Source organism: Oryzias latipes, chromosome 7 (genome assembly GCF_053564925.1).
Source record: "Oryzias latipes strain Hd-rR chromosome 7, Olatipes_Hd-rR_3.1".
In the NCBI taxonomy this organism is placed as follows: domain Eukaryota; kingdom Metazoa; phylum Chordata; class Actinopteri; order Beloniformes; family Adrianichthyidae; genus Oryzias; species Oryzias latipes.
Genome location: NC_136243.1, coordinates 24641009 through 24658462, shown reverse-complemented (window position 1 = coordinate 24658462; position 17454 = coordinate 24641009). Strand labels below are relative to the sequence as shown.

General features: G+C 42.1%; 1 protein-coding gene across 1 annotated transcript; it reads right to left on the bottom strand.

The window, feature by feature from the left end:
- Positions 1-469: 469 nt before the first annotated feature.
- On the bottom strand, positions 470-16930 carry cacnb3b (calcium channel, voltage-dependent, beta 3b). Its single transcript, XM_023956576.2, has 15 exons — positions 16776-16930; positions 13803-13922; positions 13533-13655; positions 13266-13387; positions 12792-12844; positions 12486-12505; positions 12204-12284; positions 11218-11276; positions 10558-10658; positions 10253-10404; positions 9763-9858; positions 9497-9667; positions 9361-9408; positions 7901-9270; positions 470-2622 (listed from the first exon to the last, which is right to left on the bottom strand). The coding sequence occupies exons 1-13, from the start codon at positions 16818-16820 to the stop codon at positions 9379-9381; spliced, it is 1173 nt and encodes a 390-aa protein (XP_023812344.1). The 5' UTR covers positions 16821-16930; the 3' UTR covers positions 470-2622; positions 7901-9270; positions 9361-9378.
- Between the last annotated feature and the right edge of the window lie 524 nt (positions 16931-17454).

Here is a 17454-nt window from a genome sequence, read left to right as displayed (position 1 = left end):
GTGGTTCTCTGATCTGACAGATAAACATATGGTTTTGAATAATCATCAGGCACAAAGTGACAACTTCCAATATGGCTGGTTTGACAGAATCAAGGTTAAAAGTGGGGGGTTTCAGACAGAGGAGTCAAGGGGAGAGTGACTGCCAGCAGGATAGAGAGTTTTTTTTTAATCTTGTTATGTGTGGAAACCATCACACTTCAAAATCCACTGACAGGTCTGCTAATTAGCATCAGCACAAGGAGGAAGTGACAACAGATGGCCTCAGGAAAACAAATAATGGCTCAATCAAGAATCAGGAGGAGAGAACTGTGCTGTGAAGTCAGAAGGGGATGTTATCACACAGACTTTAGTGTAAATTTGACACAGGATGATCCAATCTGCTTCTCATACCTAATGTATGACACTTTAAAAAATGTGAATAAAGTTCATTTGAAAACATAATTTACCCATAAAATACAGAACACATGACTTCATATTTTAGCGTTTTTATTCACCCTGGCTTCACATGTGTTATTGAGAAAGATGCACAGATGCACCCAGGACAAAGATTATCATCAGACTTTGCTGGATATCACTTCTTCGTGTAATCTTGTCTGAAGTACTGACACCATCAAATAACTTGTTGAAGACTGGAAGTGCATTCAGGTCAAACTTAGAGTGTTTATTGCATTGGAAAGCATACATAGAAATGATAGTGCAATTTTACCCCATCAAAACTGAGGAGAGAGATTGATAGTCTGAGCTTGTGTCTTGTCACTTTGCATTGTATTTCACTGAAACACACACAATATGAAATAATAATAATATTTATAAAGAAGTTGTGCTTTTTGAAACCAAAACCATAACAACGTTTGGTTGAAAATTTCGGCAAAGAAAATAAAACATAACAGGTTGAAAGTTTTCTCTTGAAGAAGGAAATGTGCTCTTAGTGTTTCACAAGTTGGAAGCATCTGATCTGAAGCTGAAAGCTTCAGAGTAGAGAACAAATGTCAGCGGAAGCCATGTTCTTACAATGGTTCTGGATAATTACTGCATCATTTAAAAATCTGAGAACGCTACATATAAATGCATGCTTTCTGAGGCATTAGATACAGAATTGTATACTTTGCCAAAAGAAAAAAAATGCTCTGAGCTTCCATCATATTTGCAGCATTGTTGTGCAGTTTGTTTACCTTTATTTACAACATTTACAGCTTACCCATAAGAGATATGTAAGTGATAATGCTGATTCACTTTGCTGAGTGACCTGCTCATGTGAGGATGAGCCTAAAAAAGCCCTTCTGATAGAAGCAGTCATGCAGTTATAACTATTATTAAATGTGTGCTACACTAACAGAATCATGTGCATTAGCGCGAGTTAGAAAGTTGCATTTGTCTGATACTTTCAGAGCTTACTGAGATGCATCGGATATTGAGGGGTGTTAAGGTAAATTAGGGAGAGATGTGGTGATGTTGTCACTACGCTGTGGAATAAAATATGTTTTTAACAAAAAATAATAATAACAGAAGAGACTTAATTGTATTAAATGTTTAAAACATAGATATCGGTTATCTAATGTGTTTCAAAACATTGGCATGTAAGATCTTGGCATATAGAAATATGCTTCCCTTTATTGATCTACAAATTTTTATGTCACCAAAATATTCTAAAAGAATCCATTCCCCTTAATAAAACAAACAAATTGTATGACAATACTAGTAAACACCAACATTTGCACACTAATTTGTAGTTTTTGTCTGATTTCATACATTTTTAACATTTATTCAGAAACTTTACAACCCACTTAACAACTGAAGTATTTTTTTTACTTTTACTCAAGTATATAGTGTCATTAATAACCAAAACCAAAATCTGAGATGTGTTTTAAAATCAAAGTTTCTGTTCATGCAGCTTGTATGTAGTATTTTTGTCTTCTTTTTCTCTTCATTGCACATGAATGAATAGGTTTTTAGTATTGTATGCTGTTGATTTCTGAATAAAGACAAACACAATGAAGATATGAGCAAATTGTTCTTGAACCTATTGGCTGAAGATCATAAATTGATAAAAAATAACTTTAAAAAAGACAAATGTTAAACTGTGCTAAAGGCTTTTGAAGCCAAATGGCCCAGGGTTGCATTTCTGCAAAATAGCAAAATGGTATTGTTGCTTTCAGATATCTGCCCTGTTGCAAAAACCAATAATCCGTAATGCACATGGGAACATTTAACCTCATATTTTCATAAGCAGCAGTGGGCTTCCTCATCTAAGGAGCTCATTTAAAATCTGGCAGGGTTTTTTCTTTTTCTTTTTTGGTAGCTTAATAAACGGATCTGGGAGGATTTTTTTTTTTGCAGGTCTCTGGAAAACCTGCTTGTGCCACAACAAACTTGCTTAAACCTATGTGTCAAGATAGTTCCTGTTCTCTAAGTAAAACGCAAAGTCTTCCCCCTGAGGCAAATCCTAAGGGTTTGTGTGTTACTGTTTTACAATGATATGTGATACTGCAATATTTTTTCAAACAAAAATACAAACTTGTATACCGGTAATATCTTTAGCCTCATTTCATCAGAGTTCATGTTATTTGTCTGAATTTAAGATCTGATGTCCAATTGTTTCTTACAGGTAGAAGTAATCATCAGCTTTTCTGTCACGGTGCCTCGGTCAGCCCCGCCCCCTCAGCTCTGCTCCTGACTTCCACCAGCTGTGACCACTTCATCTCATCAACCTGCCTACACTTAAGGAGATCCAGCCCATTCATCGACGCCAGTTCGTTAACTCCTAATGGTGACTACGCCTGGTCAGCCTGCTCAAGTCCCATGTCTTTGTCCTGCCTTGCTCTCATGTTCTGCCTCTCTGTCTCAGGATTTACCCAACGAAGGTCACCTGTGTGGAAGTCTGCCGTCACTCACCTGCCGTCCTGAACCGAGCTCGGAGCACTCCAGCCGCAGTGATCCCTCCAGCCTCGCCACGAGCCACGTCTGGATTCCCTCCTGTCAATGGATTACTCTCAGCAACCCCTCCTGTGATTAAAACTCACTTACCAAGTCACTTACCTGTCTGATCATTCTGAGTTCCAGCGTCTGGGTCTGTCTCGCCTGAAAACCATGACAGAACGAACTGGCCAAAATCCAGACCCAGCTGACTCAGATGATCTGCGCCACGCCGTGAGCCAACAAGGAATCTTCCTGGGACGCCAAGCTGACGCTCTATCCCAAATCGCTTCGGCTCAACAAGACCTTTTTCGGCGTCTGTATGGTATGTCGCAAACATTATCAGAAATCACCAGTCAAGCTTCCATTCCTGCTCCTACAGTTCCGGCCGCAACATCCGGCAACAACCTTTCTTCCGCTGCCGTCATGACACCTGAGAACTTCCGTCTCCAACCGGAACCTTTCCACGGCGACACGGAAGCCTGCGGAGGGTTTCTCCTTCAATGCCAGTTACTTTTTCAGCAAGCACCACGATACTACCTTTCCGATCACAGTAAGATCACGCTAATCATCAATTCACTTCGCAGTAAAGCGCTACAATGGGCTCAGGCTTTCCTATCCGCCAATCCTATATCCCACCTACCTTTTGAACGATTCATAGATGAATTCAAATTGGTGTTTGATCAGCCCCGTAAGCAAGACGAAGCAGCACGCAAACTTCTTACACTCCGACAACGTAACCGCTCCGTTAGCGAGCATATCATTGACTTCCGCATCCTGGCTGTGGAGGCTGGGTGGTCTGACCCAGCGCTCCGAGGGGTTTTTTACCAGTCCCTCAATGAAGCCATCAAAGATCATCTATGTACCCAGCTGGAAGCTAACACTTTTGAGGAATTAGCTGCTGCTGCCTTACGTTCCGATATCAGGCTACAGGAACGTAATGTGAGTCGGAGCCATGCTGCCAAGAAGGCTACTACGCTAACACCCCTCGTCACTTCCATGGACTGTAAACCCGTTCTCCGGTCAGAGACTCCTCGCACTATTCCAGAAGAACCTATGCGTATCGGGCATTCAAAAATCACAGCCGAGGAGCGGCTAAGACGTCGCAACGAAGGTGCGTGTTTCTATTGTGGTGAAACAGACCATCAGATTAACCGATGCTCCCGTCGTTTAGACTCCAGAACCCCTCTGCTAAGAGACCGGCCGCGGGGGGACCGTTCCGCTTCGCTTAAGGATTTTTTGTTTGTCCCGGTCAAGTTATGTCATCAATCCAGAATTTTGGACTTTCAGGCGCTGGTCGACTCTGGCGCTGAACAGAGTCTAATCGATCAGAGTATCGTTGATCGTTTAACTTTACCCACCGAACAACTCCCATCTCCTGTCCATGCTGCTGGTTTAGGGGGACAGCATTTGTCCGTTATTTCACACCGTACCAAACCTGTTTTGCTTGTTACCTCCGGGAACCACCGCGAGTTCATTCAGTTTTTTGTCACTCGCACACCCCAGACTCCTGTCGTTTTGGGGTTCTCGTGGCTTAGACTCCATAATCCCCATCTTGATTGGAGCCGTGGTAATATCATGGGGTGGAGTGACTTTTGCATGGGTCACTGTCTCCAATCTGCGTTATCCTCCGTTTCCACGCCCTTGAGCTGTGAACCCGAAAATATTGATCTTTCTAATATTCCGGATTGTTACCATGATTTAAAACTCGTGTTCAGTAAATCGAAGGCTTCCTCCTTACCACCTCACAGACCTTATGATTGTGCCCTCAATCTTCTCGAGGGCGCCACCCTTCCCAAGGGAAGATTGTTTAACCTTTCGGGCCCCGAAAAGAAAGCTATGGAGCTTTACATTCAGGAGGCCCTAGCTCGGGGTCACATTCGTCCTTCCTCTTCCCCAGCCGGGGCCGGGTTTTTCTTCGTCGAGAAGAAAGACAAATCACTCAGACCCTGTATAGATTTCCGTGAACTGAACCAGATAACAATTAAAGATAAATATTCTCTCCCTCTCATCAGCTCGGTTTTTGATTCCATTCAGGAAGCACGCATATTCTCAAAACTCGACCTTCGTAATGCCTACCACCTCGTGCGAATGAGAGAAGGAGATGAATGGAAAACCGCGTTTAACACTCCGTTAGGACACTTCGAATATCAGGTTATGCCGTTTGGTCTAACCAACGCACCCGCCACCTTTCAACGCTTGATCAACGACGTACTCAGAGATTTTTTGAATCAGTTTGTATTCGTGTACCTGGATGACATCTTGATTTACTCCAAAGATCCCAAGAACCATCAGAACCATGTGCGTCTAGTCCTTCAGAGGTTAGCCGAAAATCAGCTATTCGTAAAGGCCGAAAAATGCCAGTTCCACTCTACCAGCATTCCTTTCCTCGGGTACATTTTTGAAGCTGGCAGTATTCGTCCAGACCCTGCCAAGATAACTGCCGTTTCCCAATGGGAACCTCCCTCGTCACGCAAAAAGCTCCAGCAATTCCTTGGCTTCGCCAATTTCTACCGTCGATTTATTAGGAATTACAGTTCAATTGCTGCGCCCCTCACTCGTCTCACATCAACTTCAAAACCGTTTCTCTGGGATACCACGGCTCAAGCTGCTTTCAGCACCCTGAAGAAACTGTTTGTCTCAGCCCCAATCCTCATTCAACCGGACGTTTCCAGGCAATTTGTGGTGGAGGTTGACGCCTCCGACTCCGGTGTAGGGGCCGTTTTGTCCCAACGAGAGGAGTCATCAGGAAAGCTTAAACCTTGTGCCTTTTTTTCAAAGAAATTATCACCCGCAGAACGCAACTATGATGTGGGCAACCGGGAGCTCCTGGCAATAAAACTGGCTCTCGAAGAGTGGCGTCATTGGCTGGAGGGAGCGGCTCAACCTTTCATAGTCTGGACTGACCATAAAAATCTGGAATACCTGCGCTCTGCCAAACGACTCAACTCCCGCCAAGCCCGCTGGTGTTTGTTTTTTGACCGGTTTAACTTCTCCATCACTTACAGACCCGGCAGCAGAAATATCAAACCGGACGCCCTCTCACGCCAATTCTGTGACACTGAACAGTCCAAGACGACCACCAGCATTCTCCCTGATACCTGCATCATTGGCAATCTGACCTGGGACATCGAAACCAGAGTTATTCAGGCGCAAGGTGAGGAACCTGATCACCCCACTCCTCCTAACGGCACTCTTTATGTCCCCACATCTGTCAGATCTGCAGTAATCACCTGGGCCCATACCTCTCGCATCGCCTGTCATGGAGGAGTCACCCGTACTCTCCATCTTATACGGAGGCGCTTTTTCTGGCCCTCCATGAACAAGGACGTCAGAGAGTACATCGCCGCCTGTACCACCTGCGCACGCTCCAAAACCTCTAACTCTCCACCTGCGGGGTTATTGCAGCCTCTTCCCACGCCTAACCGTCCCTGGTCTCATATCTCCATCGATTTCGTCACGGGCCTTCCCATGTCTCAGGGTAACTCTATCATCCTCACCGTAATTGATCGATTCTCCAAGTTTGTCCATTTCATACCTCTCCCTCAGTTGCCCACAGCCTCTGAAACAGCGGAGGTTCTGGTAAACCACGTCTTCAGACATCACGGCATCCCAGCTGACATTGTGTCCGACCGCGGACCCCAATTTATCTCACAAGTCTGGAAGGCCTTTTGTTCTGCCCTAGGTGCCACCGTCAGTCTAACATCTGGGTACCATCCCCAATCGAACGGTCAAGCAGAACGGGCCAATCAGGAGCTGGAAGCTGCCCTCCGCTGCCTAGCCGCCCAGAACACCTCTGACTGGTCTACATACTTGGTCTGGATCGAGTACGCCCACAACACGCATCCCTCCTCTGCCACAGGTGTGTCCCCCTTTGAAGCGTCACTTGGTTATCTGCCTCCTCTGTTTCCATCCCATGAATTAGACCTCACCGTGCCATCTGTTCAAGACCACCTCCAACGTTGCCAGCGCATATGGCGCCAAACCCAAGAGGCTCTCCGTCGCTCCAAGGACAATAACTGCCGTACTGCCAACCGCCACAGGGTGGCTGGTCCCGCTTACCAACCAGGCCAGAGAGTATGGTTGTCGTCTAAAAACATCCCGATCCAGGCCACGTCACGCAAGCTGGCTCCCCGTTACATTGGACCATTCACCATTGATCGCATCATCAATCCCTCATGTGTCCGTCTTCATCTTCCGGCAGCTCTCAAGGTTCATCCATCCTTTCACGTTTCCCAGATCAAGCCTGTTGTGGACAGTGATTTGTGCCCTCCTTCCGCTTCCCCACCACCCGCCCGGCTCATCGACGACGCTCCGGCGTATACCGTCAGCCGCGTTTTGGACGTCCGGCGCCGGGGGCGCGGCTATCAGTTCTTGGTGGATTGGGAGGGTTATGGTCCTGAGGAGCGGTCTTGGATCTCCCGTTCCCTCATTTTGGACCATTCCCTCATTTCCGATTTCTACCGCGCCCACCCGGACCGTCGGCCTCGACCGCCCAGAGGCGGTCGTTAGGGGGGGGGTACTGTCACGGTGCCTCGGTCAGCCCCGCCCCCTCAGCTCTGCTCCTGACTTCCACCAGCTGTGACCACTTCATCTCATCAACCTGCCTACACTTAAGGAGATCCAGCCCATTCATCGACGCCAGTTCGTTAACTCCTAATGGTGACTACGCCTGGTCAGCCTGCTCAAGTCCCATGTCTTTGTCCTGCCTTGCTCTCATGTTCTGCCTCTCTGTCTCAGGATTTACCCAACGAAGGTCACCTGTGTGGAAGTCTGCCGTCACTCACCTGCCGTCCTGAACCGAGCTCGGAGCACTCCAGCCGCAGTGATCCCTCCAGCCTCGCCACGAGCCACGTCTGGATTCCCTCCTGTCAATGGATTACTCTCAGCAACCCCTCCTGTGATTAAAACTCACTTACCAAGTCACTTACCTGTCTGATCATTCTGAGTTCCAGCGTCTGGGTCTGTCTCGCCTGAAAACCATGACATTTTCCCTTGTATTAGTTCACATAACTATATTTTCAAAAAAGAAAGGAGCAACAATCTAAAAATAACAGATGTTTTAAAAACTCAAAAAGAGGTTTTAAAGTAAGTCGAACGTTTGCTAAATATACATTAAATTTTAGAAAACTGCCACTTCAAAAGAGAAAAGACAGAAAGTTTAATTTCTTTGGCAAAAAAACCCTCATGATAAATAGTTTGCTCCATGAAAAAAAATAAAAATAAAAAAACTAATACAGATACCAAATATGACTTTGTCTAATTTTGTGGGATTTCGGAGAAGAGAAGCTTTTTCTCCAAGCAAATGTAACACTTGGTGTCAGTAATAATTTCTAACCCAATGGACCAGCATTCATTAACATTCACATTTGTGATAAAGATGCATGCAGACTTTGTGCATGTCTTTGTCACACACAGGTTTACATGACTGCTGAGTATAACTACGTGATCAGTTACACTGAGGGCAAAATTATTCGTTGCAGAGGGAAGTGTAGGTTGTTGTGGTAAAAAGGTAAAGATCAAAGAATGAAAGAAGAAAGTTAAAAAATGATTATTTTTCAGCTCACATGACATCAGAATGACTTGTTCAAAGTTACTGTGCCCTTCAAAAACATTTCGTGAAACATTTGGAATGACGGCTCACTTAAAGCTGCAGACATGGAAGACACCCAGAATTGATTTTTCTTCGCTCTCGTCAGCTGTCGGCTTGATTGCAAGGCGGGTGGATCAAAGGAAAAACCCCAGGAATTCTGCTCAGGGAAGATGCATGACAGCTCTGAAATGCAACAGCACCTCGGATCCACATACTCAAACTACAAAGTTGTGTAATCTGAGTAAAGTGTGAGCTGAACGAGGTTTGGACAGCCAACTGTGGTTTTAATTGAAGTAACAGTAGAAACCTGGGCTTAGGTTTTAGATCAGGGTGGGGTGATGTGGGTGGAGCAGAGGGAAAGAGGAAGAAGCTATCTGATGAGGTGGGGAAGGGTGACTGCAGTGCTGTCCTGGTGGTGTTACCAGTGTGTGTGCAGCCGCAGGAAGCTGCCCTGAGTTGTTGCATGAATATGGGAGGAAGGGGGCCTCTGGCAGAGGGGGCAGCAGTGAGGCGGGCGCTCCTCTGCAGGCACCGCCGCTTCTGCTCCTCTCTCTGTTTGCGTCTTTTTCTCCCCCAGCTCACCAGCCTTCTGCTCCTTCTTCTCAGAAACCTTTCCCCTGCTCTCCTTGATGATGCAGGTGTGGCTGGAGAAGTTGGTGGCTGGATGTGGAGAGATGAGGGGTGCTGCTGCCCCCTAGAGGCACCCCAGTCCTTGTCTTTTGAGACTCGTCTTGTCTGACTCCAGCTGACAGGACAAACTGCTCCTACAAAGAAATAAGAGTTCCCTCAACTGTAAAAGCTATACTTTTATCCATTTTGAAGTCATCTCAAGAAAGGACGTCATGTCTACTTACCCAGAAGTGTGGTGGTAATCATTCTATTAGCTCTTGCGTTTCAGAAAACTATAACAGACACGCAAAAGAGGGATGTGGTCAAATAACAGTGGCAGAAAGTTTGTGGAGAACATTGTGAGTCGCACGTTTGCCGTACCTGTTGGCTGGAGTTAGCTGAGGGAGGCGTGATCAAACTTTGATCTACTGAGGGGTTCACTGGGGCAGAACAGGGGAGATGTGTGGCCCGCCAGTAAATCTCTAGGTACTCTGCAAGGTGGTCACATGCATCCTCCAGCTGATTCTCATCAAGGATCACGTCAAACATCTCCTATTCAATCAATCAAAAAAAAGTGTGAAAAGTAAAAGGTACAAAATACATCTGACTTTTCTGTTTAAATCCTAAAAATAAAAAGAGTAACACACAGGAGGACACTGAGCCAGCTTGTCCCCAGCCATCATCTGGACATTGAGGTGTTTGCTTTGTGACTTCCCACGAGATTTAATCAACCTTTGAAGAACCTTTAGAACAAAAACAAGAGAAAAATACCCATATTTTGGAATGGTAAAAAGATGGTTCAGAGTTCCATTTAGACAATCATTTGCTTATAAAGTTATAGATTAAAATTTTTTTTTACTTTTTATGTTTTGATGAATTTTTGCTGTAAACATTACCTGTACAATTTTAAAGAGAAGAAGGTAAATGATAATATTTGTTTTAGCAGAATGGCAGAATCATTAAAAAAACGAAAACATTCAATCTATCTCCTTTGTAAAGTTTCCAAGTACTTATTACTGAGTTAAAAACTGCTTGCAGGTTTTGTGTCAACAAAAAACATCTCTGGCTTAAACTAAAATTGAAACACCTTGAATCTTGTCTTAAAAAGGATTTTGTTGTGTGTGAGTTTCCTCTTACTTTGGGGGAGGAGACTTTGACATAGACGATGATGGGAGCCAGAGAGGTTTTGAGGAGCTGTGCTGGGTGGTTGATGGTATCTGCATCCAGGACAACCAGCTGAAGAGACTTGGCCAGCTCAAAGATTCTCTCTATTTCACTCTGGACCTCAGCTGGAAACACCCAAACAACAACAGTGAGTCTTTGGAGAAGCTACGCTAGAAATCGATCAAAGTCATGTTAAAAGCAGAGAAGAAATCATTTCTTAACACCTTTGGATATTAATTTGGCAAGATAACATAAAAGAAAGCTTTCTCATTTCTCACCCAGGCTGGAGCGAGTGTTAGCTTTCTCCATGATGGCCTTCTTGTTCAGCACAGACCGCTTTGCCAGCGACAGATCAGCAGTCACCCGTGTGATAGTGATCCTGGGTAAAAACTGTCCTATCATATTGTATCCACAGCTGTTCTACTTCCAAGCATGCCTTGAACGTATACTCTCTTGCAGCTAAATATAAAAAAGTCCTTACAAAAGAACCTATTGACTAAAGCTGATGCAGAATGCCACCAATAGCTTCAGCTTTAACTAGGGATGCAACCCTTTTTGGTTTGAATCCAAACCGTCCGTTACACCATTGAACTGAATTGGGGGGAAAGTGAATTGTTGCATTCCTACTCCATACGTTCGCATATGTTCACTATTGGAAGTGTCAAACATGTTATGTACTAAATTTAATACATTCAATATTGTTTTATTACACCAAAATGAAAGTTTTTTTCTTCACTGTTCCTTATTAGCAAATTTAAAAAGGGATTTATCCCAAATTGTAGTTGTTGTTGTTGTTTTGTAAAACACATGTCATAAATCAAACTGAAACAAAACCATGACCCAAAATTGAGTTTTGAACCGAATTGTGAAAAGTGAACCGTTGCATCCCTAGGGTTAATCTCTGAGGTGTGTCTGCAGAGCACAGCTCAGACGCTCACCTGCCATCAAATCTGTGCTTCAGGAAGTCAAACAAGGCTTTCTGCATCATGTCTGTCACCTGAAAGGCAGAAAAATGGGAAAGGGTTAGGAAACATAGAACTTGTGGGGAAAAAAACACAAGCATGATTGTGCTATTTTTCTTTAACTCAACTAAAAGTAGTTTTCAGGAGACTGCTCAGAACCCATCAGAATGGAGGCCATCCCTAAATGTTACACACATTGCTCAGGTGTGTCTGACTTTTGGCACAGGTGGTGAAGTGATTTTTAGAAAACCTGAAATTTGCGTTCAACACTTACAAAACCGGCAATTAAAAATAAAGTGGTAAAACAAATTCATCTCTAATCAGAGAATAAGTTCCAAAATGGCACTGTCGAGTATGAAGCATTTAAAACATTGCAGATGAGTCTTGTTTGTTTACTCTTGTGTTCTACAGTTTTTATTTGAGTATGACTGTAATATTTGGTGTCAATGCTCTTGGGCCAGAATCTGAATTATTTCTGGAGGAAATAATTTATTAAATTAAAAAAAGAAATGCTACTGATTAAAATATACAGCTAAGTACGAGTTTTAAAATCAAAAACTACTTAAAGGTTATTAATCAAAAATCAAAGCACATCAAGTTGAGATTTTATGATTAATTTTTCTAGGGAAAAAAATCACTATTTATTTCTTAAAAGTATTGATAAAATGTTTTGAGTTAAAAAAGATTTTTTAAATTTCTTGCATTTTAAATTTAAATTTATATTTTTTACTGCAGCTGGGAATCGGGAAATTCTGTAAATGAAATACTCTTCCTTTTAAATTTTTATGATGATTTTTAAAAACAATTTTTCAGGCTTCACTAAGTTGAACTTTCCATAATATATTATGACAATTATACAATTAATTTCAAAATCTGAGATGTAAATGTTACTGTCCACCTTCATCCACAGCAGTTCTGGGGCTCCAAACACATCTTGAATGGCTGAACTGCAGCTGACTCACCTCGTATCCTTTCAAAGAAGGACCCACCAGAACCACAGGCCGCATGGAAGGAACTACGTCATATGGAGGAACGTGTTCAGTCTGCACAGACCACAAATACAGAAACAGGCTGGGATATTGAGATGTGGGTAGTGTAGCCAACACACTACAAGTTCACATCGTAAAACCTGAAATCCTTCATCGACATGGAAAAAGAGGAGAAAAGGATTTGTTCGGCACAGTAAAGTCTGTGATCTATAAATTATAAAAAGGAAAAAAAACAAAGAAGAAATACCCACATACCTGTTTCTGCTTCTGTTTGGCTTTTGAAATAAACAGATTTAATTGTAAATATTAACAATTAGTGTCATTATTATCAAATCTAATATAAAATGTAATATTAAATTATATATTATAACGATTCTATATTGAATTTCATCTGAATAATGAGGATTATTTTAGGAGGAAAGTTCCATTTTCTTTATGCTATCGAACCCTCTCTGCTTTTGGAAGATGAACCACAGCTTTCAGTCTCCAATTAAATCGAACCCAGAGAGAGTATGGAGTCCCAGCTGGAAGAAAAAAACTGTAAAACTCAGTTCAGCTCACCTGCAGACGGGGGGGTGGACCTCCAGCCTCCAGATGATGCATTCCCTCCTTTCCTGTTTTGCAGAAGATAGTAAAATTTAACTTACATTGGTGCCAAAAGCTGGCAAAGTAGTGGGAAGACTTAGAAAAAAGGGAATAACACATAAAAAGAAGACATTTTCAAAGAGAATGCTGTGGAGGAAAGATAGAAATTGAGACGTAAAGAGACAGTTATCCCTTGTGCTATCTTAGATGACCCCACCTATACATTGACGTGTTCTCCCTACCATGACAAAGGTGGATAAAGGTGGAAAGATTTGATGTAATCCATGGACACCAGTGAAGATCACAAATCATTGAAGAAAAAAGGTTCAGAGCACTGTCTAGTGGGTCTAGATGACCCAACTCCCAATGTTAAAGTGCCTAGGATAGCACAAGGGTTACAGGGACAAAAGAAAAGGAAGAAAGTCATCTTTCCAAGCTGTGACCACTGACCTTGCTGCTGCCTTCTGCTCCTGTTTTATCCTCATAGCCTCTAGTTTTACTGGACTTGGGATAAAAGTGATATCTGCCCCTTCCTTTACCAGCCGACCAATCCACCAGTCATTGTTGTACTTCTGTGGGAGAGGAAACAGAGCTTTTACTGTTAAAATAAATTAACATTCACTGAATTCTCCACATTCGATGTTAATTGCTAAAAACAAGTCAATAAGGGCCTTTGTTTCCAAGTGACAAGGCTGATGATTTTTTTAAGCCTCTCACCTCTTTTATGTGTAGAAAGTCTTTGGTTTCAAAGTTTATAGCTGCACCCTGGACTGGACAATCTTCATCGATCGCCCCGCAATAGGTTACATTGGTTTTTACTGCAAATGCTACAGGTTTGGACTGTTGAAAGACCAAGAGAGCTACAAATTATCATCTTATTTTTCTAGTTTAAACCAATAAATGCCAAACCTAAATTTTGTGCATAACACACATTACAATCTCACTGCTCTTTGGAGACTGCAAGAACATCCACTTCCATGCTCTCACCTTGGCTCTTTCCAGCTGCAGCTGAGCCTGGCGCTCGGCTTCACGCCGAGACGCCTCCTTGTCCTCCTCCAGGGACAGGTCGGAATCAGAGGGTCGACCAGTGTAGGAATCGGCTGAACCCTGAAGGAAAGTGGAAAAAAGGAAAGGAAAAAGAGGACTTTAAAATTCCTCCACAAGGCAGAGGCAGAGAAAAGATAAATCTTTCATAAGGAAGAGGGAAATTCTGTATTGAGCAATTCAGCAGCTTAAACTGTGACTGTAAATTTCCAATGTCTTTCTTTTTCAAATCTTCATTTGTTCTCCTGCAGTTTCCCAAAGAAGGTCTCTCAAGGGAACATGTTGATGAGTAACATGTGCCACAAATCATCACTAACCCATCTGATTGTATGCTTAGCCCTTTGTTGGCCATAGCCATAAGATACAAAAAGACAATAGTTTGTTAAATGACTTGCTATTCACCTTTTTTTGTGATTTTCTAATCTTCAGGATGGAAGTGCTTTTAGCAGAGGGCACAAAATAACAATAATTTCATATCTCCGCCAGCATTCCTCCATCCTGATTGCTGCAACCCAAGAAGAGCAGAGATTTCCTAACATCCATCAAGAAGTAAAGTAAGCTAAACACAGATTTCTTTCCAATTTCCTTATTTTGTTCTGTGCCACAATGAAAAGCTGTTTTAGCTGATCCAAAACAACGTTTATTTAAATGTCTAAGGCTGCTGCTGGATGTCTATGAGTGGGGAAGGATAACTAATGAAAATGCATTATTTTGGAGGTGTCTCTTTGGCAAAGAAGATTTACACGTTATCATCACCTTAAATACCTACATTTTATTTCTTGACCACAATGCATTACAGTTCGACACTAGAAATAATTACAGACATTAAATATAATAATCTGACTTTAGAACTTCACTCCTTTGCTACACCATTATACTTTGCAACATTGAACAACAACTGTGTTCAATGATGAGAAATGCATTTCAGAAACAGTAGGAATAAAAAAAACATTCAAGTGGTCTTTAGTGAGACAAATGTGTCATATTGCAGAACTTCATGATTATTGTAGATCTTCCTGCTTCTAAACCCACTGAAATCCTTTCATAGGACTGCTGGAGCCAACCCTGCTACTGTGGGGCGAAGGTGTAATCTACCCTGAACCCATCTAACTGTAAAATATTCTAATGTATTAACTTGATAACAGCTGCTAAATGGTGTTGCCTCATTATAATTTTTTTCAGCCATTGTTATGATTGGATCATCATCATACATGCACGACTGTCTCACTTTATTGTTTGTAGTTTTGGTTCCCTAGACGACCCTAAATGAGTCTGATACATTTTTTCACAAGGATAAAACATTGACAAGTTAAATTTTAAACCCCGACATCTATCAATTACTCTACAAGTGCAATATGGCACACATCCATGTTAAAAACCTAATTAACAAACAGACAAAAAAGCACTTCAAAAACAAACGTGAGTAATAAAGAAAATAATTATATAACCTATGGCCTTGTTTGTTATATCAAAAATATCACATACATTGAATAAATGTGAAGAAAATACAAATAGGTGGCAGGACAATCTGTAACAAACTGAAAATGTTGCACACAAAAAAACAAGCTACATCGTTAAAATTAGTCGAGAGCAGACCACTAAAAATACACTCCACTCTTACTATATAATTCTAAGATCGATGAAGGAATCTAATCCAATCCAAGAAACACAAGTCTCAGTGGTGGAACATCATTAATGGCTCTGAAAAACTCACAGCTCTCAGTCTTTTCCCATTTCTGACTTTACACATAGCTGTGACACACTGATTCATCATTTGCCCTGTGAGGGATTGAGACACATAGATGGCAATGAGAAAATCCCTCAAATGCTGCCCAATCCATTAGAGACTGAAACATGAAACAATGACACTGCAGCAGTTGTAGATTTTCACCAGTAGAGGGGAGCACATCCTTATCACAAGCAACTCCCTTACAGAACAACTGTGAATGATGCTCTCACTGCTTGGATCAGCTGTTTTATCTCGATACAATACATTCTAACAACCTGATGCCTTGCCAGGTTGTTACGTTTGACCCGCATATATTAGTATGTAAACTTAAAACGTGTTTAAGAATATGTGAGGTAAAGAATGAACAGATCTGGAGAGCTTAAATGGCAAAGACTAAAGCAACTACAAAGAGATGCTAAGTGACTGTACTGGAACATATAGGAAGTGACCATAGTAAAATAGAAATAAACATATGGCAAGTGTCCCCTAAAAAAGAAAGGTTAAAAAAATAGCAAAAATGATTAAATAGGTCAGAAAATAACTAAAAGTAAACCAATAACACAAGGGAAACCAAAAACAAGCCAAAGTATGATATGATATATTCAGTAATTCAAGAAAAGAAAATGCAAAGTCATGGCAGGAAAAAGATAGAATCATTCAAGTCTGACAGAAATGACTAATGAGTAAAAGAAAAACTATCAGATGAGTGACAATATCAAATATTTGAATCAAAAACTGTTTTTGTTTTATTGCCTCATTCAGTCTGAGTGTTAATTATCCAAAGAATACGTAGTTAGGTTTGTTCACTCGTGTTCTATTCATGGACTCTTTGGCAAATCAAAAACCAAACTCCCTCCTGCTCAACAGATGGATCACCATTCCAAATGCAAACTTAACCAGCAGCTCAAAGCAGAGTTGAAGTAAATAGATAAACTGCACATATAGAGAGCAGAATCTTCAAAGGAGATGGGCAGGAGGATGGAGGGAAGGGAAGGGAAGACAAGTGAGGAGATGCCTCAAAGTAAGTGAACCAGAATAGACTTCTACTGAAACAAAAAAAGAAGAAGAAAAAAACAAGGGAGAGGGGTGCACAGGAGGAGGATGTCTCTGAGAAAACAGACAAGAGAAGAGGCTGAGCTGGCATGCAGGCTGATTCATCACAGAAAGAGGCAGCATTAGCAGCATACCTTGTTACAGATGAGTCCTGTGGCGCTTGAGTCGGAGGCAGACATGCTTCTGCTGCCAGTGCTCTCTTCGCCCCATGGCAAAGAAGGAGAGGAACCCTCCTCCCCTCAGCCAGTGGGGAGAGGGAGGGAGGCGTGCACGCCTAAGTGCTTCGCAGCCATTGCTGCGCTGCCTCAACAGTCGTTTCCTATACAAAATTGATGCCCTGACTGCAGCAGCATTGTGCACATGCCTGCATGCTGGCGGGCTCTTTTGCTTTCAGCCAACCCCTCATGAAAGAAAAGCCTCTTTCTTCTGCCGATCTACACTCCATTTAGCGTTAATCCAGGAGGGATCTCACATCAGCATCCTTCCTTCTTCCAGCTTACATACAGAAACAGTTTAAACTATGTAAAGCCATTAACAAATTGGCTTTTTGTCTTAACTTCTTCTAACAAAAAAAGAATTAATTCAACTTTTTAAATTCCTTTGTGGCCTTTAAACAGGAATGTTAGACCCTGTTCTACCTTTAAAATGTGGTGTTTTGTTCAAGATTTCAGGCAATTCACAATGTTGGGTAAAAGAACATTAAATAGTAAAGAAAGTGTTTTAGAGCAAACAGTAATGCAACTTGACAAGAGAACTCCCTTCCTGTGAATAGTAAATCAGTTTCAACTTATGAACCAAACTCAAAGGAAAAAG